This window comes from Cololabis saira, chromosome 23, assembly GCF_033807715.1.
Source record: "Cololabis saira isolate AMF1-May2022 chromosome 23, fColSai1.1, whole genome shotgun sequence".
In the NCBI taxonomy this organism is placed as follows: Eukaryota; Metazoa; Chordata; class Actinopteri; order Beloniformes; family Belonidae; genus Cololabis; species Cololabis saira.
In genome coordinates, this window is record NC_084609.1 from 9,732,414 (window position 1) to 9,752,483 (window position 20,070).

Below are 20,070 nucleotides of genomic sequence, written 5' to 3' on the forward strand. Positions count from 1 at the left end.
TCAAATGAAAATTAATATTGAGTTTAAAAAGTTTTCACATGTTGATGTGCTGCCCCCAAGTGGCCGAAAAGAGAACAACAGCGCAGCTTTGACTTTTATTAGTCAATACTTTCGATTATGAGAGCAACATTTTCAATACTATAGTTTTATTTATTTTGTCCCTCATAAAGCAAAACAAGGGCTCCTTAATAAAGGCTCCAGTGGCCTTTATTGAAAGTAGGGGGAAAGACATGTGGCAAAACCTCACAGGCCAAAGTTCAGCCTGGCTGCATGAGGACTACAGGTTCTGTACCGACTGAGCTATTTGACATCCCATGATTTTCAATATTTACAAGCCTTTACTGGTATATCTGTAAATTCTGTCTAACATCATCACCACTGATTGTTTTTTTCCCCCCCTCTTAAATACGTGTTGCGGAACATCACTTCCCCACAAAATGAAAGTAATGAAAGACACGTCCACAAGTGAGGAATCATTTCTAGTATGAGGAGTTTTTAGAGCCATACTTGAGATGATATTTACATTCTGTGTTTTGCTGGTTATTTTGTTAGCGATCAAACAGAAAAACAAAGGCCATGAACTCCACTATGAGCTGAGGTAGCACAAAATGAATCAAAAAAAGATCAAATAAAATAAAATCACAATCCAGATTTCAGAGTAAAGTGGAATAACTCGTCAGGAATAGATTTAAAACAGAAAGTAAAACTGTGCTGAAAGGGAGTTTATGGATTTCTACTTTTTGCAGTAGACCACCGCACCGTAGGCCACGACTCCCACGACAGCCACTAACGCAGCGCCTCCAAACAGCAGCTCAGTGGGGCTCATGGGTTTGGTCTTAGGAGCACTGGGCTCTGCTTTCAGTGGCGGCGCCTCCTTGACTGAATGTTCCTCCTCCACTTTTGGTTCCTGGAGACTCTCTTCGGGAGGACCTGCAGGCATGGGTGCCAGGACGGACGGAGGGTGGAGGCCCTGAGTGGAATAAAGCTCCTCTGCTTCAGAGGGCATGGTTGACGGGACCGGGGTGGACGTAGTGGAGGGGGGGTCCAGCTTCACAATCGGCAGAGGAGGCAGTGCCATCGGGGGAACCACCTGCCTGAACTCTGCAGGCTTCCTCTCCACGTGAGGTTCCTCCGCTGACACCAGGAGCTCCTCAGTTTGTGGAGCCTGGAGGTCCTGATCCTCCTCTTTGAGCTCCACCAGCTCCTTCTCCCCGCCCAGCACACTCAGCACGCTCGCCTGCAACTCCTCGTCGTCCTCCTCCTCCTCCTCTTTCCTCTTCCTCTTCTCCTCCGCCTCCTCCAGCATCTCCGCCTCCTCTCGCTCCAGGTGCACCATGTCGGAGTTGGAGGAGTGGTTCTCTTCCCCGGCCGGAGCCGCCCCGTCGCTGCTGTCCAGGCTCTTGGTGTCCTCGGGGTCGGCGTCCCCCATGGTGGACCAGGATTCCGCCAGCAGGCTCTCGCTCTGCCAGCGTCCCGAGCTCTCGGCCTGGTTCACCGGCAGCGAGGTGGGGCTGAGGGATCTGGCCTCCGCGCCTCCCCCATCCCCCCTGCTGGGTTCCACTGAGGCCTTCCCCTCCAGAATGAAGGCTGGCTGCTGCAGAGACAGAGGACGTCAAAGGTCACACCAAAACATCAACATCACCTAAAGCAGGAGTCGGCAACCCGCGGCTCTAGAGCCGCATTCGGCTCTTTAGCGCCGCCCTAGTGGCTCCTGGAGCTTTTTCAAAAATGTTTGACCTTTTTTTTTTTCCTTTTTTTCTCTATTTTTTCTTTTTTTTTTCTTTTTTTCCTTTTTTCTTCTTTTTTCCTTTATTTCTCTTTTTTTCTTTCTTCTTTTTAATCTCGACATTTCGATTTTTTACATTTTTTTTTTAATTTTGACTTTTTTCTCGACATTTCGACTTTTTTCTCGACATTCCAACTTTTTTCTCAACATTTTGACTTTTTTCTTGACATTCCAGCTTTTTTCTCAACATTTTGACTTTTTTCTCGACATTTCGACTTTTTTCTCGACATTCCAGCTTTTTTCTCAACATTTCGACTTTTTTCTTGACATTTCGACTTTTTTCTCAAGATTTTACTTCAAAATTAATCTTAACATTTCGCCTTTTTTCTCGACATTTCGACTTTTTTCTCGAAGTGCATAATGAAAAAAAAAATCTTCCCCAAGTTATAACTAATATAGAAAAATGCAGCATGTGTTGTCTTCATTCTAAGGCTTATACAAGACTTTTCATTTTTCATTCATTGCAGCTCCAGACATATTAGTTTTTTGTGTTTTTGGTCCAATATGGCTCTTTCAACATTTTGGGTTGCCGACCCCTGACCTAAAGGTCTCAAAGTTTTGTCTCTTTGTAGACAACGTTGGAGTCCAGTAATGTTCCCCCCCTGACTCCTCATTACCAAAGTATTTCACTTGCCTGCATTCTCTCACTGGCATCAACGTTCCTGCCATTGGAAAAAATTACTCATTGGCTGCTCCGTGTTGCAGCGGCTGTCGCTATCTTTAGCCTGCACTTGCATATCTTGCTATGTTTAGGTGCTGCATGCATCTCCATCTGTCAGCTAGGAGTGAACGCTCAGACGCTTCACTCGGCAAAGGTAGAATCACAACCGTGTTAAAAACTCATCAGCATGAGCTCTAAACAACTGGGAATATTTGTTTCCTACCATTGTAATGTTCTCGTTACCACTGACAGTTTTCAGGGATTCTGCTCAACTAAAGGCCTAGGTCTGAAGGTGATGGTGCCGTGTCCCCGAGTCGTGACAGCAGTCGCGCTTCACCTTCGTTCCAGTCCCAGAATAGATATTTTCTCAGCTCCCTCTCTGATGTTGTATCACTTTCACAACTCGCCTGAGTTCTCTCTGGTTTCAGGACACGCCACACGTCAGAGACGGAGCCTGTCAGAAGCCTCTCCTGGGCTTTAACACTTGTTATTCTTGCACTTTACGTCACATGAAGGAGTGAATTTGAAATCCAAGAAGTGTTGTTTGTTAACTGAGAGCAAAATACTCAAGATGCAATTGAAGTTCTAAATGCATCAGGACAAAAGCGAGGCTTAGGCCTGAGTAAATTCATTTTTTTTACTTTTAGTATGTGGAAACATGTATCTGTTTGTGTTATTACTCTCTGTTTTTGAAGCTGGAGAGACACAAGATGTTTAAAAAGACACAAAACAAGAACAGAATGTCTCCTGCTTTTGGGTTTAATGCTTGAAGCATGTCCTGCCTTTGTTCTTGTTATCCAAGTGTTTTAGATCGTCTATAAAGGCAATCTGTTATAATAACTCTAAATCAAAGTGAGATATTCATGCAGCGCTTGTGAATAAACAGGGTAGGTTAACTGGACTCGATAACTGACGGTACCTGGATGTTCGATTGGAAAGTTCTGACTCACTGAGTGAGATGTTGGGCCGGTGATTATGTGTCAGCACAAGTCGTTAAATTTAAAGAGAGGTGCTTCCTCTGCGAAAATACAGGTTGTAAAAACCGCTGAGCAAAAAAACGGAACTTCTGCAACACCGACTTAATGCTTTACAACGGAAAATTCAAGTTTCAAAGCTGTTATTTAGCTAATTAAGCTTTGCTGATTGGAGTATAATTGTAACGATAACTCAGCATTATCTGCTGTTTTCTAAAAAGCTTTTTTCTTTATTTATGAAAATTTGTTAAGACTTAATTGACTTAATTGGGATGTTTTAATCAATTTTGTGAAAACAAAAAAAAGGCAAAATGCAATGAAAACCGTAAAAATCACCTATAGTGTGCATTTATAAAGTGAGCTGTTGTCAGAGTTTAATTGTTTCTCAAATTTGTGCAAATGCACCATCTTTTCTTCTTTTTTTTTTATCCTTGCTCACTTAATTACTCATAAATATACTTAATCTTACCTTGTTGCCTTTAATTGTACATTTTTTAATCCGATTGGAAAGCACTTTGGGGAGTTTACATGTTTCTGAATGTGATCTATAAATAAACTAGACCTTGACTTTGACCTAGATTTATTATAAAAAACACCTCATGGTGTATGAGAGCTGCTACAGCCCCATGTCTAAATAAAAGTAACCATAAGCATTAGATCTACAGTAAGTGTTGTCAAACCTTCACTGATGTGTCTGCTGCTTTAAACATGTACAATTATACTGACAACCAAACATTATTCCTCTTGTGTCGCCTCCTGGAAGGACAACAAACCTGCTCCTGCCTGTTGTGCAACAGCGTGTTACTTTCCGTGAAATAAAACCTCCTGAATGAGGACAAAACCAACAGCAGACTAACCGTCCCTGAATAAATAAACGCATAACAAAGTCTCTGTTTGATTAAAGCTGAAACTGTGCATTCAGAGTTTTTAATTAATCTTCCTATTCTTGTTTCTTATTGTGGATATTTCTATTTGAATCCCCTCCATTCTTGATGTTGTGACTTCACCCTTTCCAGGGGGGAAACAGACGCCTCTCAGACGTCACTGATTTAATAACCAACTAGCTGCCGTGTCACCTGTCGTGCTTGGCTTGGCATCGCGTTTGCCTGTGCACACTTTCACCAGACCTGCTTTTAAAGATTGAAGTTTGCCACAAAACCCTTAAAACCCCTAAAACACACACCACACGGCTCATCTGCCTCCCTGCCGGCTAAGGCAGCGACCTTTCCCACGCCTTTACTTACTGTCCTACTTGAGTAATTGGCTTCCCACTGATCCTGTCCCAGCAATAACAGACTTGTGGTGAATTGAATGACCTGCAAGGTCTAAGGCACACTCTGTGCGCTAATGTGTGATGAAGACGGAGTGATATTAGCTTCGACAATTTACAGAAGGTCAGTTTTCAATGTCAGAGTGGGAGCTTGTGTTGATAAGGCGATCCTCCTGCCATTTTTTCATTTCTGCATTTTTGTTTTGTATTCTCTATTACACTTTTAACAGCCAACGAAAGCAAACAGCAGTGTTGAATGAGGGTACAATTTTTCATTTTTTTTTTATTTCGGTAAAAAGATTGACTCAAAACTCAAAAATGAATGAATTAAAGTAGAGAAGCAATATATCCCAGCATACCTCTGTCCTCTCTGGTTGGAGCTGGATGAGTTGCCGGATGAGGAGCAGATCAAAGTGTGACTTGCATTCAGAGACGAAACCACAAATCAGCAGACAGGCAGGCGAGCATGCTGGCGCTGGCACGGCAATAATATGGTGGACAAGCTGTGCAGCAGTCTCCCTCCCTCTCTCCCTCTCACCCACTCCACCTCCCAAATCCATGACAGCAGAGTTGGCAGGAGTCTGTGTTGTCTTTACTGTCAATGGACAAACTGCAAAAACACTTCAAATGTGAGCTGAAGATGATTCTTCCTGCAAAATCTAACTTCTGTGTTTACTGTCTCTAAAAAAGGCCAGAAGGTTTCAGTGGGTGAGTGTTTTATTCAGGTTAACAACCTGTTGATTTTGGTGTTTTGTCTGCCCAAACACTTGATTATGAGGAAGTCCACAGGGAGCACAGCAGGAGCCGGTGACACAGAGTGGAAAATGCCTGTCAGGCAAGGAGGAGAGCTATTTCTAAAGCTGAGCTTTCCAGCTTCTGCTTCCCTCTGCTGGCAAAACATGTCACAAGATTGTGCTAAGAAGCTTTTATCTATACCAAGATGTGTAAACTCTGCATTTCACATTGCAACCTCACTTGTTTTTTAATATGTAGAAGAAAAAATTAACATTTCTCTGCCTTAGTTCAGTTTTTTAAGAGAAAGTGACCTTCACTGTCATTGAACCCCGTATTAATGTGAACCCACTTAAAACTCTTATTTGCTCTTTTCTCTGGCTGTACTGTGAGGAACTTTGGATCTGTAAAGTTCTCAATAAGACGGACTGTAAATGAGAAACCCGAAAACCAACTTAATAAAAATGGAAACATTAATTTTAAATGACAAAGCAAATACATATGTTTCTCTCATTGGATTATCTTGAACAAATTATATTTAAATAAACATGTATACCCATCCATACCTGTGTATTTAAATTCAGGGTCGCAAGGAGTCTATGGAGTCTATTTCACCTCTCCTAAGGTGAAAGGTCACCATCCATAAAGGCAGTACTGGAGTTGAGGGGGGATGAGGGGGGATGACATCCCCCCTGAAATAAAAACGGTCCAAATCATCCCCCCTGTAAAACTGCCATCCCACCTTTCCATCCCTTATGTCATTTCAACAATGAATGTGGTTTTACTGCTATTTCAATATTTAGAGTCATCACCAGAAAAATAACACCAGAAAAATAACTTATTTGACAATGTTCACCTGTTTCAAATAAATTTTCACTTGAAATAAGTAGAAAAATCTGCCAGTGGGACAAGATTTATCTTCTTATTACAAGCAAAAAAATCTTGTTCCACTGGCAGATTTTTCTATTTATTTCAAGTGAAAATCTACTTGGAACAGGTGAAAAATTGTTGTTTTTTCCAGTGATGAGTCTTGTTTTAAATGTAATGAGATTTTTTTACCAAAATGAGACATTTTAACTAGAAATAAGACAAATATTTTTTGTTAAGATTTTGAGTTTTTGCAGTGATCCATTTTACTTATCCTGTGAAGGACAGAGTCATATTGATAAGTTCAGAAAACTGTTTTTTATTGATGTGTTTTGATGTATTTGATGTAAGCCCAGTGGATATTTAAAGCTTACAGAAGGCTGCATTTAACTGCTGCTATGTCATTCCTGCACTATTTCTGCAGGTGTTTTGGTCAGTGCTATTATTTGTAATATATTATATTATTCGTAATCAGCACAAATTATCTGTCCCCATATGATAAAATCCACCATCCCCCCTGATTTTTTTTTACAACTCGAGTACTGCATAAAGGTACTGGTTGTGCCCAATTAAATCACTCATAAATCTCCGTTTCCCTCTGGAGAATAATAGCTTTGATGTTGTTTCTCAACTCAAAATTGCCTTATTCTAATGCCCCTTTTTTGTAGTATTTAAAATATTAATGATGACATTTAGGTTGAATTCACACACACATATATATATATATATATATATATTATAATTTAACAAGTTATTAATTTTATATCGTCATTTTCTAATCCTCTTTTTTTCCACGCACCTGATTGGCTGAACTACCGGAAGTAAACATCATGTGACTTTGCGTCAGCTGATCCAGCGTAGACATCTTTACAGTCACGACTGCAGCGATTAATTCAAACCTTCTCATCTGTGATTCTCGGGTACATTTAAGCTTCATTTACACATTTTAGACCCCCATCGCTTTTACAGACGGTTTCATTTCATCTTCTGTGATTTACATTCGTGTGTTTTGGTTGTTTTTTCCTGACAGGCCCCGGCGGATCATTGACAGCTGCGACCATGGCGCTCAGCGATGCAGACGTACAGAAGCAGGTAAATACATCGTTTTAACCTTGAAAATTGCACACTTTGATCAGATTCTGTACAGAAACGATTTGATAAACGGATTCAGTTATTGTAATTTTTAAAGGGTGCTTTCTCACACCCGTAATTGTGCTGGGAGTCCAGGTGTGGAGGATGACATTGAGACCAGCCTCAGCAGGTTATTGTTGAATTAAACCCCATAATAGTCAATTTTGAGGACTATTAGTTGGATTTTTGTGTACAAAAATGCCACTTTCACCCTCATAATCTACCGTTCTTCAGCTGATGTTGTACTGGACTTATGGCTGACACATACAGGGTCATATTTCTAAGTGATCACATGATGAACACATGCCAGGGCCTGAAGAGGAACTTGGAGTGTGACTGAGTGGGGAAAAAGCTCTTCAGAAAACACACTAATATACAGGAATGAGCTGTACACTCATCATGGCTGCATTAAACTCATAAAGGGACAATTTTATTATATCAAATGGTGGTGACTATCAAAATTATGCTTTTTAAAGCATCATTGATTAACAGCAGAGAAATTAAAATTAACTGTTGGAGGTATTTTTCAACTATGATCTATATTTTTGCAGCAGATCAGTGTTTTTTGACCAGATTTAAAAATCTTATTTGTTGGATGTATTGAAATGCAAAATAAGGGATACTTATACCTTTTAAAGTACTTACAAACAAGGTTGTGTTTAGATGTATTTATTAGGAATTGATGATATTTTCCCGTTCACGATATACCGTCAAAAAATTCCACAATAAGAATTTGTCATCTCGCGGTAAAAACGATAAATTCCCGTTGATGATGTTTTTGTGTAAAGCCTGATTTATGGTTCTGCGTTAAATCGACGCACAACGTACGTGAAGGAAGGAAGGAAGGAAGGAAGGAAGGAAGGAAGGAAGGAAGGAAGGAAGGAAGGAGCAGGAGGAAAGAAGGAAGGAAAGAGAGAGCAGGAGGAAAGAAGGAAGGAAGGGAAGAAGGAAGGAAGGGAAGAAGGAAGGAAGGGAAAAAACAAGGAAAGGAGGAAGGAAGGGAGAAAAGAGGAAGGGGAGAAGGAAGGAAGGAAGGAGAGAGCAGGAGGAAGGAGAGAGCAGGAGGAAGGAAGGAAGGAAGGAAGGAAGGAAGGAAGGAAGGAAGGAAGGAAGGAAGGAAGGAAGGAAGGAAGGAAGGAAGGAAGGAAGGAAGGAAGGAAATGAGCCTGAAAGAAAGAAAGAAAGAAAGAAAGAAAGAAAGAAAGAAAGAAAGAAAGAAAGAAAGAAAGAAAGAAAGAAAGAAAGAAAGAAAGAAAGAAAGAAAGAAAGAAAGAAATGAGCGAGCCTGAAAGAAAAAAGGGTAAATTCCCATTGATGATGTTTTTGTGTAACAAACATGGCGGATCTGAGAGCGAGATAGAATTATAGTTGAAAAGGTGGAGTTGAATTGGTATTTTTTTTTATCGTTATCGGGATACATTTTTTAGTCCATACCGCCCATCCCTAGTATTTATACATATTCATATAATGATGATATTGAAATGCTTTGATTTAAATCAAAAATTAAAAAAAAAGATTTCCTGCATTTACTCAACTGCTTTTGATGAGATCCTGAATGTGCTGAAACATTCCTCACTGCAGTGATGGATCCAGGCGGCAGAGTCACATCACACCAGGGCGACAAATATTAATGATCCAGGTCCACCTCTGGCTGCACGGTTCTTCCGTCACGATGCTAAAAACAGACAAACCAATTACAACGAGGGCACATTTCTACAGCGGAGGGGAAATTATGACAGAGCTGGAAACTAGCAGTGTGCCAACAAATGCTCCACATAGGACCACCAGGGAGTACTTCTTAAGTACTCTTCTTGTATTTCAGTCACAAGATGAAAATACGAGAAACACCAGTGCTCTTTAAAAAGGCTGAGGGGGATTTAACAAAGCTGCTGCATGATTACAACAGATTTGTTTCTAAAGTTACATATTTTTTTCCCAAAGTCAAAGAACCGAGGATGAAATAAAACATGTCCTCTAGTTATCTTTTCAATATGAAAATGTAAAAGTCACTTATATTACGTGCATATCCTTACAGTTTTACAGAAAACACTGGAAACTAATGTGAGTTTGAGCATATTTTACACAAAGAGAATTTTTTAGGCACAACTTAGCTCTTTAAATCACACGTTTGCTATGTATTTGACTTTCCTGAAAGCCACATTTATTACGTTTGGACTCAGTTGTGCTGATAAAGGAAGGGGCATAAATAAAAGCCAACTCCATGTAAAAGCGACGATAACCTTGGTGATTTTGAAAGAACACAGTCATCACTGTTTCTCATTCATGTTTCTTTTTTGTGTCTACAGATCAAACACATGATGGCCTTCATTGAACAGGAGGCCAATGAGAAGGCAGAGGAAATTGATGCAAAGGTATGAACGCTCATCGTCTCACAGTGTTGTAAACGAACACAAACTTTAGAAATCTTTATCTCAGCAGCTCCTCCGACAGTTTAAGTCAGTTTTACAACACTGTTAGATTTGTTGGGCTTCTTGCTTTTTCCCTCTCATTAATTTTGTTAGTTGTTTCTACTGTGATGTTGATGTGTGATTTAGGACTGTAGAGCGATACACAGTTGTTACAAGAGTCAAACAGCATGAGAGTCCAGAGACGAGAGCTATATGACTCCTAAAAGTGATCAAATATTCTTCAAATGAGACTGAAAATGATATTTTAATATGAAAGAAAGTCCTTTGTTCTGCTCATTGTTTTGAGTTGATTGAAAATTAAGAAACAGAAACCTATTTCACCAGAAACAGGTGCATGAGGATCCAGACGGATCAAATCACATCCATATCAGAGATCAGACATAGGAAATCAATGACACATAATAGAATCTATTGGGGAATAATAATAGTGGACCCCTGTCTCTCGCCTGCAATGAGCTGGGAAAGGCTCCAGCAGACCTTGTGACCCTGCACAGACTAAACGGGTATAGAAAATGGATTAATGATGCTACATGGACAGTGATGCTACTAGTATCTAATGAAATAAAACCCAATCATTTTAAACATCAACCCAAAAAGATCAATGGGCCCCTGTTTTAGATCTTGATCTGGGCAGCTCTGAAAACATTTTGATGACCTTCATACTCGCTGGAGCATGAGCACGAAACAGCTCAGTCGCATAAGGAGGTCCCGTTCACAGCTTCAAAAGCTGGTAAAGTAACTGTTCCGCTCTGTCCTAGCGTGACTTTTACAAAAACGTCCTTGCAATAAGTTAAAAGATTACTATACAACGTTTATTAATACTGGCCATCTAACTTTATACTTTGTACCTTAAGACAGATTTAAATTTGTTCTCTTTTGAGAGTTCACTACACAGAAGTTGACAGAGATGAAGACTCAACTTCCCAACTTCACCACTAGGGGCACCATAAGCTGCATATACATACATATATACAGGACTGTCTCAGAAAATTAGAATATTGTGATAAGGTTCTTTATTTTCTGTATTGCAATTAAAAAAAAAAACTAAAATGTCATACATTCTGGATTCATTACAAATCAACTGAAATATTACAAGCCTTTTATTATTTTAATATTGCTGATTATGGTTTACAGTTTAAGATTAAGATTCCCAGAATATTCTAATTTTTTGAGATACAATATTTGAGTTTTCTTAAGCTGTAAGCCATGATCAGCAATATTAAAATAATAAAAGAATTGCAATATTTCATTTGATTTGTAATGAATCCAGAATGTATGACATTTTTGCATTACAGAAAATAAAGGACATTATCACAATATTCTAATTTTTTGAGACAGTCCTGTATGTATACATATATTACATATAATCCATGTAAATATAAATGGAGGTCTATTAGAAATAAGTCAGTGTTTTTATTGTTTTGTTTTTATTTTTTAATTTCCTTTCCATTGTAATCTGACATATATTTGCAACTACATTTTAAACTAATGTTCTTGAGCAGCTGTCATGCTCTCAAGACTCCCTGTTATGCGCCTCCACCTGAAGCAGCTGGAATCCTTGTGTAATAAGTTAAGAGTACTGTACAAAGTTCATTACTACTGTCCATCTAACTTTAAATTATTAATCTTTCCTTACACTTGCTGACTTGATTGATTTGGCTTTATTAAGAGTAATCTGTTCCGTTTTATTATTAATTTCGTTTTTCTTCTTTTATTTAAAAACTGCCTGCCTTTTTAATGTCTTATTATTTTATCATTATTCGTTATTTCCGTCCATAATGATTTGTATGAAAATAGTAAATGAACCTTATAAATGGAGCACTTTTCTCGTATTGATGAGCTCTCAGCTGGTTTGTAACAACACACCCATTCAGAAAACACACACATGGTGCCTTATGTGTGTGCGTCTAGTGTTACAGGGGGGGAAAAAAATGGAGGCACAATATGGCGTTTTTGTAGCGCGAGGAAATAAGTCTGACGTAGAAAAATCTTGATCGTGGTCAAAGCCTGGTCACAGTAAATGAACGGCGTTCATGACATCATCATGTGATAACAGGACGTAAAGCTGCTGTAGTGTTGTAGAAAATGAGTAACGTTGACATGAAAATATAGGTGTCTAAAAGCGGATTTATAGAAATAAAATTGCACAATATTTAGGACCAAGTAACTACGTGCAAAAGTAAGTATCTAACGTGACCTCCCTCAAAGTTTAGTTTTAAGAGAGCCAGGTTCCTTAACTTAACTAAAAATAAAGACGAATGTCATTAAAACTTTGGCAGAACAATCACGCTGACTCAATGTAACAGATGAAAGAACACAGTTACAAAAGGAACCTAAAATAATTGCGGGGCTGTGTCGGAGGATTCCTCCTTCCTCTCAGTGAACCTTTTGTCCTCCTGCAGGCAGAGGAAGAGTTCAACATTGAGAAGGGCCGTCTGGTCCAGACCCAGAGGCTGAAGATAATGGAGTACTATGAGAAGAAAGAGAAGCAGATTGAGCAACAGAAGAAGATGTGAGTTGTGGCGACACATCATGGGACATGTGCTCGCGCCTTTTTATTGTCACTTTTTAAGAACAAGGAAATAGCTGTTTGTGGGACAGTTTTTTGGTAATTCTGTTTAAGCGCTCCACCCTGCAGTAACTCATCTGTGGCCCGGCTCCTAACAGCACATGTCTGCACATGAACAGATAAAGTTCTACTTGGAATTCTAAAATGTTCCGATGTGTCTGTTATTTATCCTCTTAACAGTCAAATGTCAAACCTGATGAACCAGGCTCGACTGAAAGTGCTGAAGGCTCGTGATGATATGATCTCGGTAAGCCCGCTGTACACTAATCTGTACATTAATCACCTTTTATATGCAAACCAGCAGCCAATGAAACATTCAGTAGAACTTAGAGAAACTGGCTGAGTGTTTCTTTTATCCCTCAGGAAATGCAAAACGAGGCTCGCCAGCGGCTTGCAAACATCGCAAAAGACCCAGCAAGGTACCAATCTCTGTTGGATGGACTGATCCTGCAGGTTGGTTTTCACTCACCTCCTCACATCTGTATCACGTGCTGCTGGAGCTTGAGTCACAACATCTGCTTTTATTTCAGACACAGCCTCAGTGTGATCAATGAAATGTAGGATGGGGGCTTATTACCTCTTGATTGAAGGCTCTTGATTTATTCAAGGACTGCGACAGAAGTTATCCATATTTAGTCTCCTCAGCATTGTTCGTCATGTTTTCATGTCAATTATTAATTGAAGTTTCAGATTTGCTGTTTAAATTGATTAATATTATAAATAGCATTAATGGAAATTACTTTTTTGTGACAGGTGATTGGTAATAACATGTTTGATTGGTTTAGGAAGGTAATCAATAATAGCAGAGTGAGTGGGTAGCAGTGGGAGGGGAAGGCCAAACACGATGCTCACTGCAACACACAGAAAATCAAGGTTTTAGGCTGCATGAAACATCAGACCCGGGGAGTTTTGAGTTGTAGTCAAAGTTTTGTTTTTTTTGTATTTTCGATTGTTTCTTTTAATAATTTTTTTTTTTTTAAAAAGCACCCGGAGACAATTTGAATTGTATTGATAGACTTTATAAATTAAATTAAATTGAATTGAATTTCAAGACGTAATATCATGCCAATTTTTTAAGGTATTTATTATACGTCTCTAAGGTGATTTGGTCAAAATACCTCAGAGACAAAAGTAGAGAAGCATCCTTTTCAACCATATTCAAAAACAAGAAAAAGCCGAGCCATGTCGTCTCGTCTCGTCTTTGCTATCTGCCTTGAGGAAGGCCTACATGGCCGAAACATGTTGGCATTTTAACTTTTTCTAGGCATTTTAACTTTTTGTAAGCCATGATTTAATAAAGGCCTTTTATATATTTTTCTAACTTCTTGAGTGCCTCGGCTTTTTCTTGTTTTTGAATATTTTGGATCCCTATGCCGAAGAGCACCTGAAGTACACTCACTTTTACACCCAGCAGCACTCCATGCGTTTGTAGTTGCCTTTTCAATCATATATTGAGTTCTAAATAACCATTTTATACAATGTTCATAAAAGCTGGTTTTCAGGGGGTGAACATGAAGAGCGATAAAGATGGGAAAGGTGGCAGATATTGGATCTGGGTCTTTGATGTCACAGAACCCTGAAAATTTGAACCACTTATTGAATGACTCCCCCAACTAACTTAAGACACCCAAATATTTGTTCTCATGCACAGAAATGGTCATTTTTTTCATGTGTCCCCTTTAATTAAAATGGACCAATAATCAGGGGTATTTAATAATGCAAAAATTAAAAAAAAATATACACATAAGATTGTTTTTTGTTAGTGGTATCTGGCAGATTCCAGGCTAATTAAATGGAATTTGAGCTATCGCTGCCCGAACCTCCACTTACCGTACACATTCATGTGAGTGGAATTAGCTCGTGGTATTCCCGTATAAAAAAAGCATCTTTCTCTAGAAACTGGTACCGTTGTTCTTACAAATCAGCCACGGAGCCTGCTGTCTACGGTTTTCATGGCAACGTGTTTCTCCTCAAGACGCAGTCTCCGTGGCAACGGCCCAACACCACTTATGTTTTCACTGTTTTCACTGTTTTCCCTGAATCCGTTTAGTGGGAACTTTATGAGGGGGAAAAATGCGTTGTATGAAGAAGTGAGACGTTTGTGTGATGGTGTTATTTTTCTTCTTCTTCGGTGGAAAAAGTCGTGGTAAAACAACATACACTTGAGATGCTGTATGAATATTAAAAACCTTTCATAATCTTTCATATCAGGGGTTTTATCAGATGCTGGAGCAGAAAGTGACCATCCGCTGCCGTAAACAGGACGTTCAGTTGGTGCAGGTGAGAAAGTTGTGAATTGTTATGTTGTTGGTGTTTTTTTTGTTTTTTTGAAGCACTTCTGATTTAAGAGTTTTCCTCATAGAATTGAAAATAAAAGGATAGAAATGTGAATGCTGTTTCTCAGACTTCCATCCAGAAGAACATCCCCGTCTACAAAGCAGCTGTGAAGACCAACCTGGAGGTCCGCATTGACCAGGACAACTTCCTCTCCCCAGACGTGTAAGCTTTGCTTTGAAAGGACAGATCAAACGTCAGCAAAGACGTGTTTCCACTAGCAAGAGTTCAGGGTAAATCTGCCAGACAGGCACCTTTAACTCTGGGTCCATCCATCGTTTCTTTCCTGTGCTCTCTGACTGAATCAAATGTGCTTGTAGCAAAATATCTCTGGTCCAAATTAGGGCTGGGCGATATGGACCAAAAGTCATATCTCGATATTTTCTAGCTGAATGGCGATACTCGATATATATCGATATTTTTTCTGTGCCATAATTGGGGTTTCCCCCAAAGCATTATAGCATAGCATCTCTGTTAGCTTCATTTTTTTTCTGAGGCAAACCCTTAAAAAAACAGTCAGTTTTAATACAAAGCCACGTGCCAAATGTCACACAGGTACATTTATTTACAGAGGTCTGCACAATATCAAAATGTATAAAACAAATGAAATAAAAAAAAAACTGCCTGCATATATAGAATAAAAATGCTTCTTGAATAAAATAAAACAAATATCCCTTTCCTGCATAACAATTAAATTAAAATACACTGTGCAATTAATGAAATGTAGACAGTAACAGGCAGACTTTTCCACTGAGGTTGACAGTTGTGCAAATAACAAAACATTTGTGCAAATCTCAAATAAAACATTCAAGTCAATTTGTCACAAAACAAGCTATATCAAAATCATAAAAAAAAAATGTATTAAATTTTTCTTTTTTTTAATAATCGATATAAACGATATTGTCTCGTACCATATCACGTTTGAAAATATATCGTTCTATATTAAAATCTCGATATATCGCCCAGCCCTAGTCCAAATGCTTAAATGATTTGTGGTCACGTGATTTAAGTTCATGTGAGAGGGCTGAATGTAATTTCCTGTTTTTAGAAGACCCAATCAGCAGATACTTCTCCACCAGGGCTGAAAAACGGCCATCTCCTACTACAGTGCCATTCTTTGGCCCCGTAAAGGTTCCTGAAGGCCACGTTACAGAGCTGTTCCTGGTAATGGAAACGCACATGGCCCGGCCCAAACAACCTACTGTACTCCCGCTGGTGGAAACGCGCTTCAAGTCGACACTTCTATGATAAATTGGGCTTCTTTTATGTGTGATTAATAGGGGTGTCACGGTACACACAAGTCACGGTTCGGTACGTACCTCGGTACAGGGGTCACGGTTCGGTACGGGTTCGGTACGGGTTCGGTACGGGTTCGGTACAACGGGAAAAAAAATACAAAAAGTCCCAAATGTATAAGACGAGTTTTTTCTTCCTTTATTTTGATCATAGCATTTGAAAGTTAAAGTTTGTTCAATTGGCTACAAAACTAAAAAGCATCTCTTATTAAAGTGTAAAATAAATAGAATAAAACATTTAACTTGTGCATTAGTGTTTTTAATTTTACCACGGACTGGTTTATGTGAGCGCGGGATGGGACATTGTAACGAGGCTCGGGCACTTTTAATAAATACTTGAACCCGGGCTCCTCTACTGCTGCATATGGGCAGAGCCGTCTGGGGGCGGAGCATTCTCCATGGGCCTTATGATAGTCATTTTAACGTTCAACAACATCATCCTACCCATCAAACTACATTTATTCTCACTTTTATTGAGCCAAGCAGCCTATAGGCCTATGCTGCAGAAAGCAGAGTAAAGTCACAAACTTGTTCAAAACACACACACACACACACACACACACACACACACACACACACACACACACACACACACACACACACACACACACACACGCCTGACAGCTGTCAATCACATGGCTCTGAAAACTCAGGTAGTCACGGACTGACTCAGGTCATTCTTTGATACAATTTAAATACAAAAAAAACATAACTGGTCTAAATTACACAATCTATTTAGATAGATATAGACACCGCGGTCTATAACATAATTTCTGAGCTCTATAACAGAGAATAGACTCGGCGGTCTCGTTCACAACAACACAAGCTCATTAAAATAGGCAGCTGGTCAAGAAACTGATAAATAAATTATTTATGAAGGTTACACCCACTCACCAACGGTAGTTGACTCTTCCATAACCCAAAATAATCCAGGTAACGTGGAAAACGGGGTAACATTCAAAACTTTGTACAAATTTAGTCCTCTTTTAAACTTTAGCGCTAATCTCCTTCACTGTGACTGTTAAGGCTGATTTATGGTACCGCGTTACACCAACGCAGCGCCTACGGCGAAGGTTGCGCGTCGCCGCATAACCTCGCCGTAGACTGCGCCGTACCCTACGGCGTATGCTCTGCGTCGATTTAACGCAAAACCATAAATCAGGCTTTACAGCCAATCCGCGTTGGCACACGGCCCTGATGCGTTCAGGACAGTTGTAAATTAAGAATTAGAACATTTTATCGTTATTATAGCCTACAATTTATGATGATATATGAATTGCACATATATTTATTGATATGCACAGACTAGCACACATTTAGGTCTGTAATGGAACGTGACTGTTGATATTTATAAGGGGGAAAAAAAACGATGATTGATTTTTTTTTTATTTTTTTATTTTTTTTAACTCAGTCAGACGTATTCGCCGTAAGACTGCGTGAACCGAACCGTTACCCCCGTACCGTGACGGGACGGGACGAATACAAATACCGTTACACCCCTAGTGATTAATTTTGTTTGATGCTCTTCTCCCTGCAGGTCTGGAGGTGTTGAGATATACAACGGTAATGGGAAGATTAAAGTGTCCAACACCCTGGAGAGCAGACTGGACCTCATGGCTCAGCAGGTAGGAAATACAGATGGACAAATTGTGGTAATAAAGGTTTTTTATTTCAATTAAACTTGAAGAAACTCAATGTTTTTTGATAAAACTGCCAAGAATAACTTAGTCTAAGGACCTCGCCTTAAATTTTCCAAGTGATAGACTACGTTTTTTAATGTTTAATCTCTAATTCGTGTATGTACGGTTTTCATTACAACCTGATAAAGAAACTGATCCTAACTTAATGTCATATAAATGACAAAAAACTGTTAAAATGCACATCGTTGAACAAGGATTTGGTTTTCTGTGAGCTTCTGACACCTCCCCATCAGTCCACCCAGTAGTCACACCTTTATATGGTAGAGCACATAAATATGTATAAATCTACCTGCTGCAGGTGTTATCAAAGGTGCCTTTAATCGTTATTGAAATTATTTAGCATTTCAGTAAATTTACAAAATTAAATTTAGAAATCAAATAACTTCCCCAACAGTCCTGCTTTGAGCATGAGAGCTATACATGTTTATTTAAAAGCACCTTTGGACTGGAAAACCCTAGTATTTTATGGGAAAAACAATGACTATCAGTTAAAATGATGGCTGCTAAATGAAGAGACAAGAATAGACACATGCAAGCACATCTGTGTCTCTAAAAAAACGATAAGAAATTAATGCGCTTTCTTTTTTTTTTGGACAAAAATGCATATAGAAAACTATGTTACAGGTACTTTAAACAGGATACTTGTGTATAGGAGGATAAATATTAGTTTTGCACCAGAACAGAGTAAACTGAAGCCGTTGTTGGTGAGAAAGAAAGAAATATACTTTAGTGTCAAAACAATAATTAATGTAAATCATTAGAGTGCTGGATCTGCTTTAAAATAAATTACTATTTTAAGCCTCTGAAAATACTCAAAAATGTAATTCTGCTTCAGTGGAAGTGTAGATACAGTACATTCAGGGACATCTTTCATTAGTGTTTTTTGTTGTTGTGTTCAGGTTTCTCTGTTTAATAGTCAATTTGACATTTATTTAAGGAGTCATTATTAACAGAAGCAAACTACTTGCTGTTGGTCTGAAATTGAATTTACTTTTAAATACATTTGACAAAATGAGATTCAGGTTCGTGAAACTATAAATTTACTACAGCGGTGGGAGTAACTGGTCTGGAATTAAAAGAAGGGCAGAAAAGCTTAATTGTTTGATAATTTAGTTATTTAACATGAAAATAAAATGTATGGGGATGTGCTTGTATATTTGATTTGTTTCTTTTTCCTAGTTTATATTCCTCAAATATGAGCAGGAAGTTTATCTGAACACTTTCTGCTTCTCTGGTTGGTTGTATTTTCCACTTAATAATCTAAGTCACTCCAATGTGTTTGTTCTTTATCTGATTAGCAGTGAAATGTCAACCCACAGCCGACTGAAGGCCCTTAAAGTCCGCTATGATGACTTATGTGTTACAGAACCAGAGTGTACTTATCACTCCCTTGTTTTCAAACTTAATCAGCGATGACTGTTAATCATCACGCCTGCTATAAAAGTGCTAATTTGTTTGCAGATGATGCCCGAAATCCGAGTGGCTCTCTTCGGCGCCAACCCAAACCGCAAGTTTCTGGACTGAGAACCTCAGCTGTGTCTGAGACAGAACTTTCCTTTTTATTTCGTCACAAGAAAAAAACGTCATTCCTTTGTATGTGAATTGAAATTTCCAATGCCGAAGTGACAAGTTGTGGTTTTTGTTTGTTTGATGGTTTGTTTTTTTTTCTTTCGTGATGTATTGCTGTACTTTTCTGTGCATTAAGGGAAATGATACATGCTGCAACTCGGCATTACAGATGTGCACGGAGGGCGCTGCGCAGCTGTGAGGACCGGTGCGCGCCGCTTTCGCCCTCGCCGTGGTTTCAGTTCACAGTGATTCGTCAGGGACCGGGTCATTGGCTGGATGTTTAACAGGTTTCCTTAATTGGATCAGGCTTCATGACAAACACTGCTTCTGTGTCACACTTTTACTGGTTTTATTCTCCTCTGCAGCACATTATAAGTTGCACGGGGCATTGTGTGTCTTAATTCGTGTCTGCTCCAAACCAGTCGCAAAACAAATCAATGGTATCCTAGAAACAAATCTGAAAACTGTACATGACCCTACGAGGATAAATTATTGTTAGTTGTACGTTGTTCTGCCAGGACTTAAAGGAGCGGCTGATATCATTCCAGAAGGTGCACTGTATGTATATGAGGTTTCCAGATTAAATTATATGTGTATGTGTGTTTGTTTTTGCCTCGCTGAAAGTGTTATACTGAGTAAAGGTAAAAAAGAAAATAAAACTATAAATCATCAGTGTCTCCTCTGTGCTCCTTCTGACTCTCACTGCCCCACACTGCCCATTCATGCTTCGTTCATTAGTTTATCACATGGTAT

The 20,070-nt window shown here is 39.1% G+C and overlaps 2 protein-coding genes across 2 annotated transcripts; one reads left to right on the plus strand and one right to left on the minus strand.

Moving 5' to 3' along the window:
- Window positions 1-473: 473 nt before the first annotated feature.
- On the minus strand, window positions 474-5,206 carry LOC133423957 (bcl-2-like protein 13). The gene is made up of 2 exons (XM_061714308.1): window positions 5,051-5,206; window positions 474-1,594 (listed from the first exon to the last, which is right to left on the minus strand). The coding sequence occupies exon 2, from the start codon at window positions 1,427-1,429 to the stop codon at window positions 734-736; it is 696 nt and encodes a 231-aa protein (XP_061570292.1). The 5' UTR covers window positions 1,430-1,594; window positions 5,051-5,206; the 3' UTR covers window positions 474-733.
- Window positions 5,207-7,095: 1,889 nt separating this feature from the next.
- On the plus strand, window positions 7,096-19,989 carry LOC133423846 (V-type proton ATPase subunit E 1-like). The gene is made up of 10 exons (XM_061714169.1): window positions 7,096-7,210; window positions 7,321-7,382; window positions 9,728-9,793; window positions 12,253-12,362; window positions 12,600-12,666; window positions 12,783-12,872; window positions 14,631-14,699; window positions 14,824-14,918; window positions 17,586-17,673; window positions 19,210-19,989. The coding sequence occupies exons 2-10, from the start codon at window positions 7,350-7,352 to the stop codon at window positions 19,270-19,272; spliced, it is 681 nt and encodes a 226-aa protein (XP_061570153.1). The 5' UTR covers window positions 7,096-7,210; window positions 7,321-7,349; the 3' UTR covers window positions 19,273-19,989.
- The last annotated feature ends 81 nt before the right edge of the window (window positions 19,990-20,070 follow it).

Coding starts and splice junctions, on each gene's coding strand:
- LOC133423957 (XM_061714308.1), bottom strand. CDS start 1,429: ATGGGGGACGCCGACCCCGAGGACACCAAGAGCCTGGACAGCAGCGAC.
- LOC133423846 (XM_061714169.1), top strand. CDS start 7,350: ATGGCGCTCAGCGATGCAGACGTACAGAAGCAG. Junction 7,383..9,727: donor ATGCAGACGTACAGAAGCAG/GTAAATACATCG, acceptor TTGTGTCTACAG/ATCAAACACATGATGGCCTT. Junction 9,794..12,252: donor CAGAGGAAATTGATGCAAAG/GTATGAACGCTC, acceptor GTCCTCCTGCAG/GCAGAGGAAGAGTTCAACAT.